Genomic DNA, 19,689 nt, shown 5'->3' with positions numbered 1-19,689 from the left:
TCACTATCAGGCAGATCACAGAACTGTAGCAGTGAGACCGTGATATTTCTGTCACCAAATTCGAGACCCACCAATCGTCTTGATTTGGGTCAGTGAACCCGAACACAACAAGGGGAAAAAGTCTTTCCCTTCCTCATTATGGGCCACCATAAAAAAAATAAGTAAAAGTATTTCAAGTGACAGTGTGCTGCCTCATCATTCTGCCATTGTCACTGTCTAAGAAGATAACAGGAGATCATTGATTGTCATTCAGTTTCTATGCTCTTTGGGCCTAATGACCACATACTCTGCAGGACCTGCTGCACCATGACAAGCTAATTAGCCAGCGAGACTAAGAGCAAATTATAATGACACTGTGTTAGTGCTGTGCTAATGTGCTAGTGATGCACAAGGGTGTTTTCTCTCCTGCTCCCTTCCTCTTTCTTTACCTCTGGTGCCTTAACAATGGCGTGTTCAAGACCAATTAAAAATAGAGAGCTCTCTGCACACTCAAGGCCTGTCTCTGCAACTCTGTAAAGGCCAGGTCTCTGCTATTGTCAAAGGTATTCAGAGGAACAGATTTATTATTATTCCAATGTAGGCCACCTTCACCTTCCATTACAATGATGGCTGAACATGGAGAACATGGAGACTGGTATGAAAAATGAATTAGTCAAAGATGAAGTGTTTCTCCTGCAGATGCTACATGCATAAATGTTGCTGGTCGCTGGAAATGAAGGGCACATTGTTAAAATAAAAATGTGGGACTTTCATTAAATTACAATATTTTAGTTATCTTTTTGTGACTAAGGAAGAACGCCAAGAAATTTCTGATGGGCTGCATCAAAGCTATAAACGCATGCAGTGTTTTCATTAAAAGTCAAACTGAAAAGTACAATACTCAATAAACAAACCGAAATGACTATGAAGCTGCAGATTTATTAAGTTGGATGTCTGAGCAGCGTTGTACAAGATCTACCCAGTGCCCTCTATTCGGATAGTCTTTTCAAGTGTAAACCCACAAATGTTCAGGTTCAGCTGGACATTAAGTAATCCAAAATAACAGCTTTGGTAGTTTAAATGGTATTATGAGCCATACAGAGAGAACCATGGATGTACTCCAGGGGAAGGCTTCCATTAGGTTAATCCTTCGCCCTGTCAGCTCACTCAAACTGGCAAGCCAGTTGGAAGCTGGTCACAGCTTGTGTCAGTCCATATGGGAAGAAAAGTTCCTTTGGCTAAGGGAAGAAGCTGATAGAAAAGCTGGTAATCACTAAAAGAACTGAATTACTTTTGTAGCCACAGAAACAATTTTTCATTTGATGGTTTCTAGCACCAAATGTCTTTCAATAAAAAAAATGTTTTGTGGCCATTTATATCGAAGCAATGGGTCCTGTTCATTAAAATCTATTTTTCTGAGCATGACTCCTCTGACATTATCCGGAGGAAACAGGCAAAAAGTAATGACCATAATCCGTTGAAAGACTAACAAAATGATATACAGTTTGAATTCCTGTTTTCATGAAACAATCAAACTCAATTTAGAAATTATAGCTTTTTAGGATTACAACAAATCCTGATTTGAGCCTCGTGTATTTAAAGTCTGTCTTTCTTTGTCATCATTTTAGCAAAGCAAGTGGAGATTTAGTGTTGGTGGAAAAGTAGACAGAGAACAGTGACAAATGTCAGATAAATCCTATTAACCCTTTTCTATTGCACTCATGCATCTTTGTTTGACTGTACAGGAAGGAAAAACTCTGCAAACACTGGTGCGAAAAGACTAACCAGTCATGTATAACTGCAATTTTCCTTTAAGACATGAATTTTCAATATACACTCATATAAACAAAGCAGCCAAATAAAAAGCGTTGCACAGTGGGGACACATGTAGATGATAGAGCATGAACATGATGTAGCAAAATACCCTGAGTTGGTTAAGTGGCTAAATTTGTACATTTTCTCTTTTTATTCAGTTTTATATTCTTTAAAAAAGGTAGGAAAGTCCTCTAAATGTGAATATAGTCTGATATAATTTAGTTCACACAAATAGGGACCTGTCTAATCCTAATCATCAAAGTCTATAGGTTGAACGTATTTAGATTAATTATGAGTTGAGTGATGGTCTGAGCAGAGGATATAATTTGCAATAATGACTAGCGCTCATTATTTCTCCTCCATTCAGGTCCTGAACTCTGCGAAAATCATTATGTGGGGGAAATCAGAATGAAGGGGCGCTCTTTAAACCCAAACCCTCCAGGTCTCATTTGCTAATAAAATTCACAGAGGTCACTACCGCAGAAAAAGCACGGCTGCCGCTTCGGAAATGTCAATGAAGACAGGGCTATTCTCACTGGCTGCCACCAATCAAAAATGCTCTCGCTGTGAGGGTTAGGCTGTTAATGTGAACAGCCGTGGCCTCCACTCAATTTTCCAAAACTTTCCCTCTGTCCTTTGAAACATGAAAGGGGCCTGATAAAATAACGCTGAATAAGTTTGGGTTCTCTATATGACAGACCTGCCAGGTTTCTTTGACAGTGTCAAACAGATTCACCCAAAACCATCCATTATGCAAAACACGTTTCAGCTCTGTCATTTTAGTCAGGTGGAACAACTGACCCTTATTATGTTCCATGGCAGCATCCTTTGTTACTGCATGTCAATCAACAGCAATTCTTAATGGCTTAATATGTCATTTTAATATGCAGTACTCACTATTGACGCTCCACTGCAATAAATGGGTCATATAATGGCCCATTTGCCTGATACAAACCCATTACACAACAGAATGTTCACGTGAATCACCTAGCTGCATCATTAGCCATAATTGTACATACCACGGACACTAATGGGAAAAGATACAGTATGCAAATATGTCCTCCATCACAACAGTGCAGTATGCTGTCATAATCCTGTTTATAGTAATGGGTGAAATCCTGTTTGGTCAGACCACGGTACACTTCTTAACCCTACAAACATGCAAAATTGAAAATTGCAGTCTGCCATCCCCGGGAATTAATTCACGAATTGATCAGACGTCATAATTTGCTGTTCTGTTTCATCCCCCTAATCATATAATGGGGTCTCTCCTTAACCTTATAACCTTGCCAACACCATGCAAAGGTGTGATTTTTACACAAAGCTGTGAATGGCTCAAAAGCAATTAGCTTATTTTGACAATGTGGTGCCCCTCCCTCCCTCAACAGCAAATCCCATCTTTTGCTGATGTGATTTAAATTCTGATTAAATTTCTGACGTCCTTCAGTCAGTGGGTGTTCTCTCCTCTCATATTTTAAGTGGCTATCCTTCTCCACTTTCATTTGAACAGCACATGCAGTGTCGTAAACAACTCTGGTTGTCCAGGTGAGGTGATGGTGGTGGTGGTGGTGGTCGGGGGGTGGGGGGGTTTTGTCAATTTGTTACCTCATGATTGAAATGGTCAAAAAGGTGAACGGTTTGCCTTTTAAAATGGTCCGTCTTATCCATATGCAGCAGCCACACACGAAGAAAGGCATCCTTCTGGGTTCAAGAGTGAGCTGCATTTGCATTAACACATTATGGACCTGACTAGAAAGAATGAGACTGAGAGAAGATCACCTTTTGCCCTAAAAAAAAAATCTCATTCTGCCAATCCTTCACTATTGTCTAGGTGCCATTATCGACCAAGTGCGTGCTATCAAAACAAAGACCCCGTGCAAGAGTTAGACAAAAACATTCAATTCCTCACTTGCAACATATTTAGAGCTGACATTAAGAATAAAACAATAAGTCATTTAGTTGGAGCTGCATTTGCTATTGTGCCGAGCATAATACAAAAACCCTAATTAATCTCAGTTAGAGGACTTTCATTCTCCTCCTCCTCTTGCCATTATTCCCCAGAATGAGTCTCAGGGGAGAGCCAGGGAGTAGCAGCCTACTGCTGGCAACATCCATGACACCATCAGAGAGGAGGCAGCGTCTGCACCAGCTGGGGCTCACTAAAAACAGCTTCTTTCTTAATGGCATCTGGACACCCCCCCCCCCCCATAGCACCACATTGCATAAACTTCCACACCAAGTCAGTTTCATCCATTCTTCTCTGAGACTAATGCACCACAGTAACCTGAAACCACAGAGTGTAGGGTGGAAACTAGGGAAATCTTTTTTTTTTTAAGACATGACACAATTTCTTTGATTCCAGTATGGTAATTTTCTCTTCAAATAATCCAAGCCAACATGTGCTTCTGACAGAAGTGCATCCAGCTCCACTTTCAAAGGCTGAATGAGTGTTGTCTTGGCTAAGATGGTTTTATTATCATTGTCCAGGATAGATGAGGATTGTTGGTAATAACAGGAGTGACAGTGACAGTTCTGCGAGGGGTGAGGGGGTGGTTGTGGGGGGGGGTGGGGCGGGTGTTCTCCAGTTGGCTCGGGAGAGGGAACACAGTCTTTTGGGAGGGGAGTGCCCAAGCAGACATGTAGACATTCAGAGCCTCAGAACTGGGCTGAGCCACCCTAAAGAAGCCAAAGCATGCAATCAGAGCTGCGCAGAGGGATAAACAAGGCCACTCTCTGTCCAGACGTAGCAATTAGGTAGGGAGCGGATCGTTGTAAACAACCAAGAGTTTCGGGGACTAGTCGTCTCATCTTCGTGTGACCAGAGGGTTTTTGCTTTCCTTGTTGCATTTCTTTTCATTTCATTTTGCTACTCTTTTATTTACATGCTGGGGTGGAATCAGGACACTTTGGTCTTTGTTTTGCTTTGTTTTTTGAAGAACTGATGTCTAGTCCAGCTTTTGATGTTAACAATTTTTTCGATAGTAGACTCTTTGCCAGATTGTGCAAAATCATGGATTATGTTTTTTTATGTCCAGTGCCAACATTTAAATAGTTATCCATGCATGACAAGCTTAGAGGAAAATCATATTCACAGTTAATAAAAAGTTGAACATCATTTGCAAGTCTGTGACACGACGTGAACTCTGGAAAATGTCAGATGTGCTACACACTCATCTACGGCGCCCCAACCTTCACTTTCTGCCGTCTACGCACAACTTCCTGCATAGGCATTGATTGTTGGTATTGGACATGAATAAATGTGGTAATTGCATGACCAATTACAGGCCTGGAATTGATTAATACAAATTTATTGGGGCATTGTGACAAAAATGTCAGTCACCAAGGCCAAAACCAATGGTGCAATAACAATAAGTGAGAATTATATCGTATGAAGAGAATAGAGTATAAAATCAACAATTAGGACCGATTTATTAAAACTGTACACCGAATGTTTGACCTTTACACAAATTGTTTAAAATGTGAATAATGAATTATATTGATGGTTATTGTTTGGATGGTTACAAGAGATTTAAAATGAATCTGAACAAGTTTCAGTTTTGAGAAAGGTTGTTAAAAAAGTGATTTTTGAGACTGTTTTTTTACAACCTGTCAGATCTCACAGAAAATTATGAACTATGTATTAATACTTACATTGTGAACTGTTTAGCTGCTTATCACATAACGTTAATTGGTTTGCTGTTAATGTTTACTTTAAAGTTGGACATGTATTTGCAGGAGTGGGAAAGATCTCGCACTACTGCTGAGGTCCAGCATGATGACGGAGACACTGGGAAACATGAGTTGCTTTATTCACTGTGTGTAGATTTAAATCTGCAACTTACTTGTAAGGACACAACAGTTAATTCAAAGCACTGCATGCCAAACTGGCCATGTGGGTAATTAATTTTATAAGGAACATTATGACCTCACTCCAGAGTATCCACGGCACTGGCTGTTTGGCTGTGATATAATTCATGACTTGCAATTACATTAAGAACATCTCAGATTGTACAGATACTGTCTACAACCAATGTTAACAATGTTTCAGGTAGTACCGTCCTCTGTTTGGAGCCTACTTCAATTCCATTTCCATCCCTGTACACCAGGTAGGATAACAATCTGTCCTGTGAGCATGATAAGGTCGTTTTTGTGAAGATTCATAAGTAGAGGTTGAGAGTGAGACAGCAATCAGAGGTGAGATAGCTTTTTTCCACCAGTGTGGCTTTCACCTAAATGCATTTCTACCCATCAACCCCCCTTCTCCGGTAGCCCCTAAAACAATTTCAGCCGTCAAGTACACTACATTTCACATCCCTTTCAATGCGGTCAAAGAGGAGAGATTACAATTTCGCGCGGCAGGTTGAGTGCTCACACTGAGAAATGGAGAAAGAGCTGCAACCTGTTAATTACGCACAATTCAAGACACGCCGGTAGAAAACAAGCCTATCTGAAGTGCACTCAGACTAGGAAGCACAATCAGGGACGCCTCTTAACCAGACATGGGATTTTAATCAGATATGTTAAATTTAGACCATGCGCAAGGTGTTAATTTGTAGGTCAAGGCTTTCCCAGATTTCGCTGTAACCTTTGCTCAGCCTCCATGTGTCCCGACATTAATCAATTGAGAGGGGAAAAAGTAGACGCTCCCCCCCCTCCATAGAAGGTTATTGCTCTGGGGTAGTTCAACACACATCATCGTGATGTACACACAAACAGGTGTGGGCACTGGCTGCTGAAAATTAGTGAGGGCCCGCTAATTAATTCCCCCTCTGTCACTGAAGGGGCCCAGTGCAATCTATCTGTGATGCAGCCTTTGTGAGATTAGTCGTCAGATAGGAGAGGAAAACAATATCCATTAGCTCGCAACGCTACCTGTGTTATAACCTGAAAAAAATGCCATTCCATTAGTCTAATTCCTTTAGGTGCCTTCTGCTCGGTGGTGGTGATATCTCTGCATTTCAAATCAAATGTATGCGATCAATGGAACATTAAAGAGACAAATTATGTGACTTAAAATGCAGGGAAAGCGTTTGAATGAATTTCAATATGTTGCTGATAGAAAGACTTCTTTAATTTAAGTGTATTTTGATATCAAATGTCATTATAATCTCAGTTCATTGTGTTGTGTTTTTAGACCCTATGTGATAAATACTCATGTGGAGGAATGAGGAGGTTGTATTAACACCATGCATTTGTAATAAAAAGAGAAATAAAGTGTTGAAACTCTTAGAGAAGAATGTGTAAATATGATTTTTCTTCGATTTATTAATAGTATTACTGTACTTGTTATATATTTCAATAAAACCAGATTAACATTTAGAAGAAATAAGTCTCTTGTAAACACCAAAACTTTCATTTGAACTGGCAATTCTCATCAAGACTGTAAAATTAGTAACATGTTTAATATATTCAGAATCTTTGCATGTATAGCTCGCCCTCTTGAGCTTAGCTATGTTTACCATGTTCAAGGGCACTGTTAATCAAACCTCTATAATGTAATAGGGAGGAGTTACAGTATTGTATTCTGTTTAGTTTTTTTCTAATTTGCATGAAAAAATATACTTAATACAATTTTTATTTTTATCCTGACATAAATGCTTTTGCAGGGGTTAGACAGATTCATCTGCGCATGTAAATGAAATTAGCACTTGTAAATGCAGCCAATGTGTTTGTGTGTTCTTGTAATTATTTAATCTGATGTTTTCCTTGACTGGCTTGAATACCTTTATAAAAAAAAAGAACATCAACATCCTTGATGTGAAATTAATCTTTAAGTGCAGAATACCACTTCTTACACAAAACAGACATTCAAGGCTGATAATATATTTTCTGTATGGTGATGGTGGAATCATCATTTCTCTTCTTCCTCGTCATCCTTACCTGAGGGCATCCATGGATCTGATGAGGACTTTTCTCTGGTATTGACCTGCTCCCAGTCGAGGTCATCGTCTCTGCCTTGGCTGTATCCGCACGCTGCCAGCGGCTTCTCAAAGTTACAATCGCCTGTGACAAAAGGGAAGAAATTTATATGGTTATACAGTTTTTCCATTAACTTGGTGCTCAAATGAATGAATATATAAATTAAATTCCCCCTCTTTTTTTCCCAGCGGTATTCATAATGCAATATGCCAGACAATGAGATGCATTTAAGTGAGACCGAGTGAAGGATTACTGTAGTAGGCAAGGCACAACATACATTACCATCATTAGCAACACGGCAGTCCAATTTCACAATGACAAGTATGAAGTGTCCAAACTCCATCATCGTTAGGCATTATGTTCCCAAACTGCACCACCATCAGGGATAAATTGATTTATTTTCCTTGCTGGCCACAGAACTTTGCTGTTCATATGCCCTTACTCCACATAGCCACTCTAATCCTTTTTACAAGCTGCTTGCAAAATGACAGCAAGCAACCATTAGGGCCAGGCTTCAACGAGGCTTGGCGTGTGATCGATTAATACAAATACTCCTTTATTCCTCGCACCTTAAAGGCCACGCAGAGAATGTGAGAGTTGAGCTTTTTTCCCCCAAGTGCTTTTCAATCCACTCATAAATCTACAAAAAAAGGCTTGTCAGAACAATATGTGGCAGAAAAGGAGTTCACACTGACTAAAAAAATGTGAAACATAAAGGTGGCTTTTATACTGTGGGAGGTCATTTTCCAAGATGACTTAGAGAAGAACTATATAAAATTATGTTTTACTGTTTCAGATACATGGTTACACGTGCTCCTTGTTAATAACAGATGCACGGTGTACGACCCTTCTCCTTGCAAAGGAATGAATCCCAACTGTAAATCTGAAAACGTTTGCTTGCACATTGCTAATAACTTTCTAAACACAGATGACATCCACATTTTATTGCTTTTGGGAATGTCCTTTGAGCCAGAATCTATGCCAATATCTCATCTTACAAGCTTCCTCTGACATTCTGCTGCATAAAGGCTACGAGCTAGGGTTTTTGTTTTCCCATTTATCTCTCCGCTGACATTTACAGTACATGTGCAAATGAGTGGCCAAACGAGGAGAACACACGATAATTAATATCCAGCTCCATAGGGCAGCTGCTAATGATATATTTGCTGCTTTGTCTTGTTTTTTTGAGGGGGTGGACATAGCTAAGGGAGTCATTGCCAAGGTATCACTTGTAAAAAAAGGCTGAGGAATGGTTGAGAGCTTGTCCAGCAATTGAATACCTGGTGGCTAAAAAAATCACCAAAGCAAAGAGTCTGACCTATTAGGATGAGATGTATAGGCTTATCTAAATTACCTGTATGTTAACTACCTGCTCAGCACAAAACATCAGAAAGAATAAACAAGGGAAGAAAATATGTGTCAAAAAAAAACAAAATATTGGACTTTTTCAGCTAATGCATGATAGGCAGTTGTTTGCTAAAAGCTCAATGTAATGAGTTTTTTTTTTTTTATTATGTCTAACTACCAGTGCTCAAAGTTTGCCTAAAGTAACACTAGCATTCATAAGTGCTGTTAACTGCCTTTGTTAAATAGGATGAGAGTTAGTTGCTCATTCTTGGAGGCAACTGTGTAATAAGTTCCCCTAGCAGACAAACACTCTGTTCAACCTGTAACGGTAACTGTTAATTAGATGTAAATTCATATTAACAGGTGACCAACACTTATTTCCAAGCCTAGCCGAGAAGCTGGGTGAGGGATTTTGAAGGAGAAACCTTAATGAATCACCACCAACATGCCCTTAAGCAAGGCTCTTACAGTAACTCTTCAGTGGCCACCAGTAGGAAGCTGTGGTTTTCCTCCACCTCCCTGGAGTGACTGTGCGAAACTAGGAGGAGTATGAAGGCGTCGCTGAAAAAGAGCATGTACTTCATGCTCAGTCAACTTTTTTTTTTCTCTGAATAAATAAAATGTCTGTGTTGCCAAAATGTAACTTGGAGAATATTTACATGAGTCTTTGGCTGCGGCGTCACGGGGGCTGGCTTTGCTCCATTTTGACTCAATAGTTCCAAGATCCTTTGCCCCCCCCTTGCCTCCCACCTTCCTCTCACAGCATGGTAGAGCTCAATCAAATCCAAAGAGGTGGATTTTATTGGTATTTGATATTCAAATCGATGGCATTGGCATGGAGTGAAATATATTCTGAGTCAGCGGGTGATGGGAGAGGAGCGAGGATTTTGAGCGCTGAGGGGAAAAAAAAAGCCATCAAAAAGAATATGCAAGAAGCAGAGAACCATTCCTTGTTTAATTTTGAGAGGTTTAATTTTTCTTTTTTTTAATGTCAACTCTGTGTTTAATAATAAATCAGAAAAAAATGAGAGGGTTGAGGTCTCAGTTTGAAAATTCAACCCCTTCAAAAGACATCATTAACGGTTTCTGTACTATTAACGATTCTCCTGTTGCTCAGTTAATTTGAATACAAAATACATTAGGCTAAAACACTATTTAGTTACAATTGCATACATTTTCAGACAGAGGCAATAAATGGAGATTAACAAAATACTTCTTATATCATAAATATGTTATTCAACTCATAACCTGCAGTTCAGTCCACTCCATCAAGAAGCAAGACTGTAATCTCACTTTTCAGCAGTATGTAATGCCACAAGTTAATACAAAGACCTAAATGGCAATGTATGATGACAATAAAAATAGATTATACTTGTATACTACTTCTAGACTATTGATTCTCTATGGATCCGATATCAGAAAACAGTGGGAGGAACAAACTCTTACTCCTGGCTAAACTGGACAGAAGGGAACAATCACTAAAAGACAAGCACCGATACTGCTCTTCCATTGTCAATATTGAATTTTAAGTGCCATCTGCATTCATTGGTTTAGCTGCACTATTTTGACCATTTAGATGGGCTAACAGGGTGTGAACAAGCAATAAATCAATTTGCATGGCCCTTGGTATCAGACTTCAGTATTGGGTAATTTCCCAATAACACCCACAGCTTGTTATTGATCAGGTGTAGAACTGTTCTGTCCTGAGGTAAACATTAAAGCCTCTTGTTCTACAGAGATTATACAGCATCACACGATTCCTTGTGCGTGACTCCACCAATGTGAATTTAAAAAAAAAAAACAATCACATGTTGCATGTTGCATGCCATCAATAAAAAAGAGGTTGTATACATGCATGCAGATGAATCAATCAATCAATAATATCATAATAGTCCTTCTCTCTGTAGGTGGTTTATATCGCTGCCAGTGTGTGGCACAACCCTCATATAATCAGCCCCGACAGCTGCTGAAATAGATATCCCAACGACAGGCTGCCAACTCTCTGAAGGAGATTTAACTTTCAATAAAAGCCTCTCTAGTCTCAGAGTACAGATGAATGTGCTCCACCCTGTCAACATTCTCCTTTCAGAAGAAGCAGGCAGCTTGAAGCTAAAAGGGTGGCCCTAGATATGTCATGAAACAATTTATTCCTGAGTGAGAACACACAATAGTCTTTATATTCTCACGCAGAGTGCATTTCAAAGAAATCTATCCATCTTTTCCTGGACTGAGCCAGAGGCCAGAATCAATACCTCAACCCCTCAATGCTGGAGCCAATTTCTCCTAAAGATTTTCAAGTCAGACTTAAAAGGCCTTTTGTTATTGCACCTGTAACAAAAGTAAACTTTCAGCATTAAAAGCTGTGTGTGTGTGTGTGTGTGTGAAAGTCTGGCCCTGTAGTAGAGTGGTACGAACACAGTGCTCTGAATGCCGGTGAATGAGTGTGGGAAGGATTGTGAGGGTGAAAAAGGAATATTGAAAAAGAAGATTTTTGGTAAGGCATTAGATGAAAAGGTGCTTTTGAAAACGTTCAAAATATAGTTTCCTGGTGAGGTTGTAAATGACATTGCTCTGTGCTGTTTTGTTGCATTTGTTAAGCTGGTGTATTATTGTAGATGATTGCTGCTAATCTATTTTTGCTGTCTTTATTACTCAGGTTGGAAGTCATGAGCATGAAATCAGAGGTTTGCTGTACTGGACATGAATGGCACCTTACACACAAAGGCACCTATACAATAATTACCAGCTGCAACATAATTATTGGTCATTTTCAACCCAGTTATTTTGAGAAAGTTACATATACCATGTTACAATGAAAGCAAATGAGTACTGTTAGTGTGGTGTACTGTGGCTTACATGGCATCAGATAGAATGTCCTCCCAGAGAGGATACTGAGCCCTTTTCCACCATCACCGCTGCTCCAGTCCCTGTGGCAGATATCATTGCTGCAAGACCTCCTTAGCCTCTCTGCCAATTCTGCAATTAACAGCCTTCCAACCTGTTCTGTCTGGCTAGGAAATCGCAGGTCTGCTCTTCGCCCCAATCTGCCTCAATGCCTGCACTTGTTTTAACAAACATCTTGTCTGCTGGCGTCCCCGTAGACTGAAACCACAAGGCAATCTTGGGTAATTTAAAACCAATGTCGACTATCTCCCTCTACCACGGCCAGTTTAGAGCTTCAGAATCCTGCAGCTAAGCCCCTTAGGGACTGATAGGCCTTTTCACTCTGGCCCTATTTCACTTATCTATTGGCAGCTCCTGCCAAGTCCTATCTCTGCACTGAATTGCATGTATATATACTATCTGTTTGGGGACTTTGAACTGTGGGAAGGGATTTAGACAATCAATCTCAATATCATTATCAATCACGTCTTGCTGTTCACCACATTGATTCGAGGGGAAATAAAGAAGTTGGAGTGAAGATTTCCACTGATAATCTGCCTGGCTGAGCCTTTTGCACTTGTCAGCAATGTTTTGCAGAACAAAACCGACAAACGCATCCGGTGTGAAGGAATAAAACCATGACAGAAAGAGAACGTTGCATTTTTAAGTTATAATAAGAATATGTTTGATGGTGTATGAAGCTGTGAATATTTTTGTTTTAAAATGCTGTGCACAAATTCATTATTTAAAGAAACCCTTTGGCACTATGTTTAGCTCAAAACCATCTCATTATAAAAAACCTCTTTGCCTTTTTGCAGGGCACTTTTTTGTCTTGTCAACCAAATATCGACTTGATGAATGTGCTTTACATCAGGAGTACAACATAGTTCCTGATCAAATCCACCCTTGTGCACGGTTAGATGTACAACGAACATGACAGGCAGCCTTCTCCTTAGATATGCTAAATTTTGACAGATGATTTTCAAGCTATGTATGCCAGCACAGGGCTTGACGTTCTCTTCCGCTGCGCCTGTCAAGAACTTCCAGTAAATGACTTCAAATCCATCTCCATTCTGTATAACCTGCCAGACACCAATTAAGATGAATACAGCATCTAACTCTGAGACATGGAAGATCCTTATTGTGATTTTTCATAAAAATGAGGATTTCAGGTCCGTCTACATAGAAGTGTCCTGTGGTGATAACACCAAACATTATGCTGATTTTCTCTTAACGGAGGTCCACTTTGAATGTGCAGCTTGCCAGAACTTTTCCGGGAAGTTAAATTATGTAGCACAGAGAACAAGCACATTTACACCCAAATGTTTAAGATCAGGTTTAATCAATTTTGGAAGACGGAAGACAACAACCTGTTGTTCTCGGTGTTTAGTTTGCAGAGGGGTGGCTTAGGCTCATCCTGACTCCGACTTGACAGCAACAAGGCTGGTTAACAATGGCTTCTCCTCCTATTGTTCCCAGCATTCCCTTTCTTGTCTCTATCCTGGGAGAGAGAGCTACAGTCTGTCTGTCTCAGTGACTCTGCCCTCCAGAGAGAGCCAGAGAAAATGAGGCTGTTTTCTATTCAGCTTAATGCCTGTTGATACACTGAATGGCAGAGCGAAATAGGCTTGTTTGGTTGTCCATTTTTCTGTGTTCAACATGCCCCTAGAAATGATATGGTGACTGAGCATAAAAGGCGCTCCATTAAAATCACTGTTTATTTGTCACACAAGTTAAAACTGCACCAAGAAGTATGTGCCTTTTGAACAATGAGGTGAGGAAACGTTATGAAAAATGCTAAGACTTTACTAGCCAAATATCTGAAATAAAAAAAACAAAGAAACATCCCTCTGTGTCTGAATGCCCAGCTATTGCCTGCTGCAATAACTCAAAGATGGTTTACAGTGGAATCAGCTCTCACCATTGATTCACAACACGGTTGTAGCCTGATACTATAAGGCTGGAAATTAAAACTTCCTTCAGCTCGGTTTTACATTTGATCCAGGTCTGATGGGCCACTGGCCTGAGCTTCAATCAATGAAAGACGGTAGGCAAGAAATTCTATTCGCTTTCAGCGGAAAATAGATCCACACCTGGACGGGGAGCCCTCTGGAAAAAGGAAAAAGGAGTAAGAGCCCAGCCCATGCTCAATGCTATAACCCCCCTGGCTCACTCTAATAGAAAACAGCATCCCCATCCCACAGTGGATGACCCTTCAGACTGAACCCCCTTCAATCCTCCCAAAACCTGCTAAGTCAACAAACCTTTGAATTCTGTTACAACAGAGGGATGAAATGCTAAAGTCAGTATCAGTAGCTTTCCCCCCTGTTCTCAGCGAGTTTCCCAGAGTCTAATTTGTCAAACATGCAAGTAACAATGCCAGAAATTAGCCCAAAGGGAGATTTCCTCCAGAGGAGAGAATGATTATGTTTGATCATGGAATAAACAAGAACATTAACATGCTTTGTTGGTTTTCGAAAACTGGAACAAATGCTTGTTTTTATGTGTGGAGGAGGGAATAATTCAAGGTTGAATGTCAAAGAATTAGGAAATCACTAAAGCTAATTAGAAAATGTAGAAGAATAGAAGAAAGGTTGAATCAATCCCTCTTGAGAAGGAGAGAAAATCTAGGCCACAAGGCAAAGCTTGTGCATTCAGGCAGAATTATCAGCTTGATGAAATATCATTACTTTGCTTTTGTGTCATGACATATCGTCAATCACATATGCAGTGGATTTAATCTCTCACCATCCACATTAGCTTGGCAAGCCCGACTAATGTGGATGGACAGAGCACAGGTGGATGGTGGATTCAGGCCTAGGCGAAAGGTTACCGCGTGGATCTGAGTGTTGCCTTGACAGGTGTGGCTGAAGAGATTTCAATTCCAGTGGGAGCTTTTTTTTTTTACAAAGTGCCGTCTTAGGGTCTTCACCTGCACACTTCAAACACGCTCAGACCCTTTGTTTCTCTAACCCATAAATCAACTACCTAAAAGAAAACCCTACGGCCAGGCTTAATCCTCCTAGGTCAGGGGGAGCCAATGTGGAAGGCATGAGGCATATGAGCCCCCCTTTCAAATTTACAGCGTGTGCCCAGCTCATGTTGTGCTTGGCAACAAGACAGTCTGCGGTCCAGTCAGTGTGTATCTCAAAACAAGTGGTAGGGCTCTTGTCTTATTGTGCTTAAAACCTCAGATCTTACAGCCATCACATTTTAAGACAATGGGTACAGTCAGTACCCATGCTACCATACTATTTAGTATGCCAGAAAAAGATTAAGTATGTCCAAATACAGTACAGTTGTTTCTATTGTATGCATACTGCACGCAAAAATAGGTACTTTGTAACGGCAGCTGCAGTACTTACTAAAATTACTAAAGTTTGCAATTTGCAATGCAGCAAACGTTACATTATTATAAAAATACAGTATTTATGATGACATGTCTCTCCCCTACAAAGCAGCTAACAGTGTTATCAGCATGATTTTTCTCCTGCAGCCTAAAGTCATTTTCTGCAACTGACATTATTAGTTCAGTGTTCAGTGTCAAAATGATGGCAGGTATCACGGTTTATTGGCAGCCAGTCTGTTTTCTAATTGGTGATGAAACAATTTCATTGTCAGCTGGATAAGTCAAAAGATTATTTGAAGGTAAATTAGGTACCGTTTTTATTGTTTATGTAATTTATGTTGCTATTTATTTGTGCCAGGTACCATTGTTTGCAACTATGCAACTGTGGTTTTGAGTTGACAAAATCTAAATCTGACTTTTTCTCTCCCTTTAACAATTTTATTACCGTTAATATCTGCTGATACAGATCCAACTTTTTTCCAAATTTAAACAAATCATTTCTTTGTAACTTAACATGAGGTCAGAGATAGCCGTGGTACTGTTTGACATTCATATAATAACACTGACAATGTCCTGCCAATGCACTTAAAGGAATAGTTTAATTTCTTAATGAAATAGGATATTTGCTTTCATGCTGAGAGTTAGATAAGAAGATTGATCCTACTTTCATATCTGTGCGGTAAATATGAGGTTAGCTTAGTTTAGCACTAGAAATAAGGTTAAACGGCTTGCATGGCTCCATTTACAGGCATCAAAAGTCACCTACAGTACCAGCAGCTAGGTCGGGTGCAGTGATTTCCTAGAGTCTCTACTGGTTACCTGGCAACATATCTCTGATTACAAGTCACTGCTTCCAGCTAAAATGTAGTCCAGCACATAACCCCTGTTAAGTCACAATTTCTTGATTTTAGACTTTAGGTTTTTCTACGGATTAAGCAAATGAGATATAACGTGTTAAATAGTGAGCTTTAGAAGTGCTGTAAGCTGATTGTATTACTGTCAGACAGAGCCAGGCTTGCTACCCCCAACCCCCATTCCCAATCTTTATGCTAAATTAAGCTAACGGGCTACTTGCTGCTTCATATTTACTGTACAGATATGATAATGGTAATGATTTTCTCATCTAACCTCCTCATTATATTGTTTTAAAAGGACAATAAGGTCCAGAAATATAGTAATAATTGTATTTTGCAGCTAGCATTTTGCATAAAGTATATAAATATATACTTTATATGACTTACTGAAGCTAACACACATTTAATATGATAAAAAGGCATGTATACCTCCATGCAGTTATGCAGTAAGTGACAGAATACTGTAAGACCAATTAGACATTTTAGCTGGATTGTTATCAATTCAGACAGTCAAGTGGTATGAATAAGTCACAGAAACAAAGGAATTCCCTGAGTCTCATTAATATTATTAATTTTTAAATCCAATTATTGTATGACGGCTCATGACCTATTTTCTGATTTAAGTGTCCTATCAAAACCTTACCCATCACAGTGTGTAGAGTGTAGAGAAACCTTTAAGATTTTAGATGATTCTCTGCCTCCTGCAGGGTGCTCCCTTGGGAGATTTTGGCCCTCCAACTCTTGGCCGCCTTCACGGTGTCTCCTGCTGGAGAATATTACGGTCTAGCTGCTGCACCATCCAGGTGAGTGATCACAGGTATTAGCGCCTCTCTGATCTCTCGTTACACTGCAAGTTTTTTCATTAACAGTGTGACAAACGTCCGTATAAAGTCACGGAGCAAGCACATTCTGGACTGGAGGGAGGAGGGGATTTACAATGGAGAGTTGCAAAAATGAACAGAAGTCAGGCCCAGTGAACAGTGAATAGAGTAAATGTGAAGACTGTAGCAAAATTATCTGATGGACTCAGAGTAGATGAATGAACCTGCTTTTTTTGCAGTGTAAACTTTAAATGGCACAAATGAAGAAAGTGGCAATGACTTCATTCAATGCATTTATGATCTTGGAAGGTCAGTTGGCAACTAGTACTTTACAGCTTATCTAAGACAACTGACTCTTTTATGGCTTGAATTGAATTGTAAGGAAGATAATGTAACAAATGACAGTAATAAGTAAATAATTGATACTGATATTCTTCTTTTCCATCATATTAATTTTCATGAAAAACTGTAAAATATCCTGTGGTTCCAGCTTCTTAATAAGGATACGAAGATTTTTCTAATTCTGAGGATTGAAGTTCAAGTTTAATTCAAGTCTCCGGGTCTCGTTCACAAAAAAACAACATATTTTGAACATAACCTTCAGCTTTTGAAAATAGTGAAGGATTTTTCTATTCACAAAATATATTTTAAAAAAGTACAAAATGTGAGAGAAAAAATAGGCAGATGACTTGATAATGAAAATGACTGCTAGTTGTATTCTTGTATAACACTATAAACATGTACTTCTGTTCCCACTCATCTTTTATCATCAGGTAGACCCCAGGAACGAACCTGTGTTCCCTCAAAAAGGCCATATATAAATGCAACAACACCTCTGTAAGTATTGCTCAATACTCTGATTGCTCATGACTCATCAGAACAATAAAAATCAGCACAAGCTATTTGATGAAAACGTATATTTAAAAGGCCAAATAAGTCTGATTCACTAAAAAGGACAATACACTAAAATGGGATGTGTTAAGATTTTGTTTTAAAGTGTCAAATGTCTCGAAAAAGTGTGTGTTGCCTTGAGTACTAAAACTATACTTAAAAATAGATAATGTGTAATGTGTGCTTTCTCCTTCTGGGCTTGGTCAGCACACGTGACGCTGCATTTTGAATCACCTGGCTATTTAAACTTTCTTAATAGATCAGAAAAACGAACTTCAGCAAGCCATTAAGTAAGGAAAGCAGTATCTGTCTTCTCAGTGTACGTCAATAAACACATTTCTGTTTTTGACTAACAGTATCCCTGGTCAACACATCATAAACAGTCTCTGACTCTGTGTATAACTGACTGTATCCATGATTACATGCTTCTACAAATGTCACATATAGTTGAGTACCCATTAACAGATGTCTGCAGTCAAATCAAATACAGACCTGAAAAATAGCAGTAAATTAATATATGTTAGTCATCAGTCACTTCATATTGTCTCAGCTTGAAATGTCACTTGTGTAATTTAGTGAATGCATTGTTATTTATCAAAATTACAGTGCGTGCATTTTCAAAACAAACCGGAGCATTGTACAATATGCTAGAATAGTTTTAATAGAAAGTTTATATCAACTTTTATTTGCAGTACTTGGAGGCTAGTCATTCATAAAACCAGCGACATCTGTCAATCTGTCTATCGGATCCCTCAGGCTTTCTAAAAAAGTGTTATCATCTGATTGACCACAAAGGTCAAGATACTCATAATACTCTTATATTTTAGGAAAATGTCTCATCCAGTAAAACATCACTTTGAGCTGTCTGATCTGCTTGACCATCCCACAGGCCTTTCCGCCTATATTGGTTTGGCCAGAGGAGATAAATCAATCATGAAACAAGGAGAGCTGCCAAAGCTTTCTTTCACACCCCAACATGCAGCACTCACTGCCATGTTTAAGCTATTTTGACACGGTCTCAGAAATGTCACGGACATCAACGTGGACAGGATGCAAATGCTGCAGGGCTTGCGGCTGTCATGAATTTGTGCATGAGAGTATCACGAAAGATAGAGACAAAATAGGTAAAAGATAAGGCTTGATAAGATATTCAACGACACTTGGACCAAGGAAACTATTAAGATGCCTTAATGAGTCATTCATGACAAAAGCACTAACAACCAGAGAGTATTGGTGTTATATCAGCCCGATCCTAATGCCACTTTCTTCATCTTTATACACCAGGTTCAGTCAGGTTTACATCAAATGCTGCTAATCCAGAATAGTGAAAGAAATGATCCCTTTGATGTAATTTCACTGCAGCGCAGATCAACAAATTGAACTAAACCTCAAAAACACACAAAAGCACCTCCGGGCTATGTGAGATTAGTGAAAGAGCTGAAGAAAGAGAGACGGCAGGAGAAAGACGGAGAGAATGAGCAGGGATAGAAAAAGCTGCTAGCTTCGGGTCTACTGAAGAATCGATCAAGACTACAGGGCATTGTCTTCAATACTAATGCAAAGGAGAACAAAAGAGGCCTTAAACTGAAGCACTTTTAATACTAGATAGTTACTAGATATAAGACCATTAAGACGGATCAGGCAGAAACAAAAATCATAAACAAATCAATAAAATAAAGGTATAACAAAGGCAGATAACTCCATACAAAGCACATTGTCTTTGAATGGTTGGATGAGTTTAAAAATGTGGTGACAATGTTAAAAGGCTATTGAAATGAAGTGTATCACTAGTGTATTCATCTAACCTGATAAAAAAAGGGCCCTTACATTT

The 19,689-nt window shown here is 39.3% G+C and overlaps 1 protein-coding gene across 1 annotated transcript in view; it reads right to left on the bottom strand.

The window, feature by feature from the left end:
- Positions 1–19,689, bottom strand: part of LOC133991268 (receptor-type tyrosine-protein phosphatase mu-like) — a 160,752-nt gene that overhangs the window by 112,153 nt on the left and 28,910 nt on the right. The window contains exon 2 of the mRNA XM_062429790.1: positions 7,675–7,797. Coding sequence (XP_062285774.1) covers positions 7,675–7,797 — 123 coding nt within the window. The remainder of the gene's footprint in view (positions 1–7,674; positions 7,798–19,689) is intronic.

This window comes from Scomber scombrus, chromosome 11 (genome assembly GCF_963691925.1).
Source record: "Scomber scombrus chromosome 11, fScoSco1.1, whole genome shotgun sequence".
Classification (NCBI taxonomy): Eukaryota; Metazoa; Chordata; class Actinopteri; order Scombriformes; family Scombridae; genus Scomber; species Scomber scombrus.
This window is presented reverse-complemented; position numbering and strand designations above follow the sequence as displayed.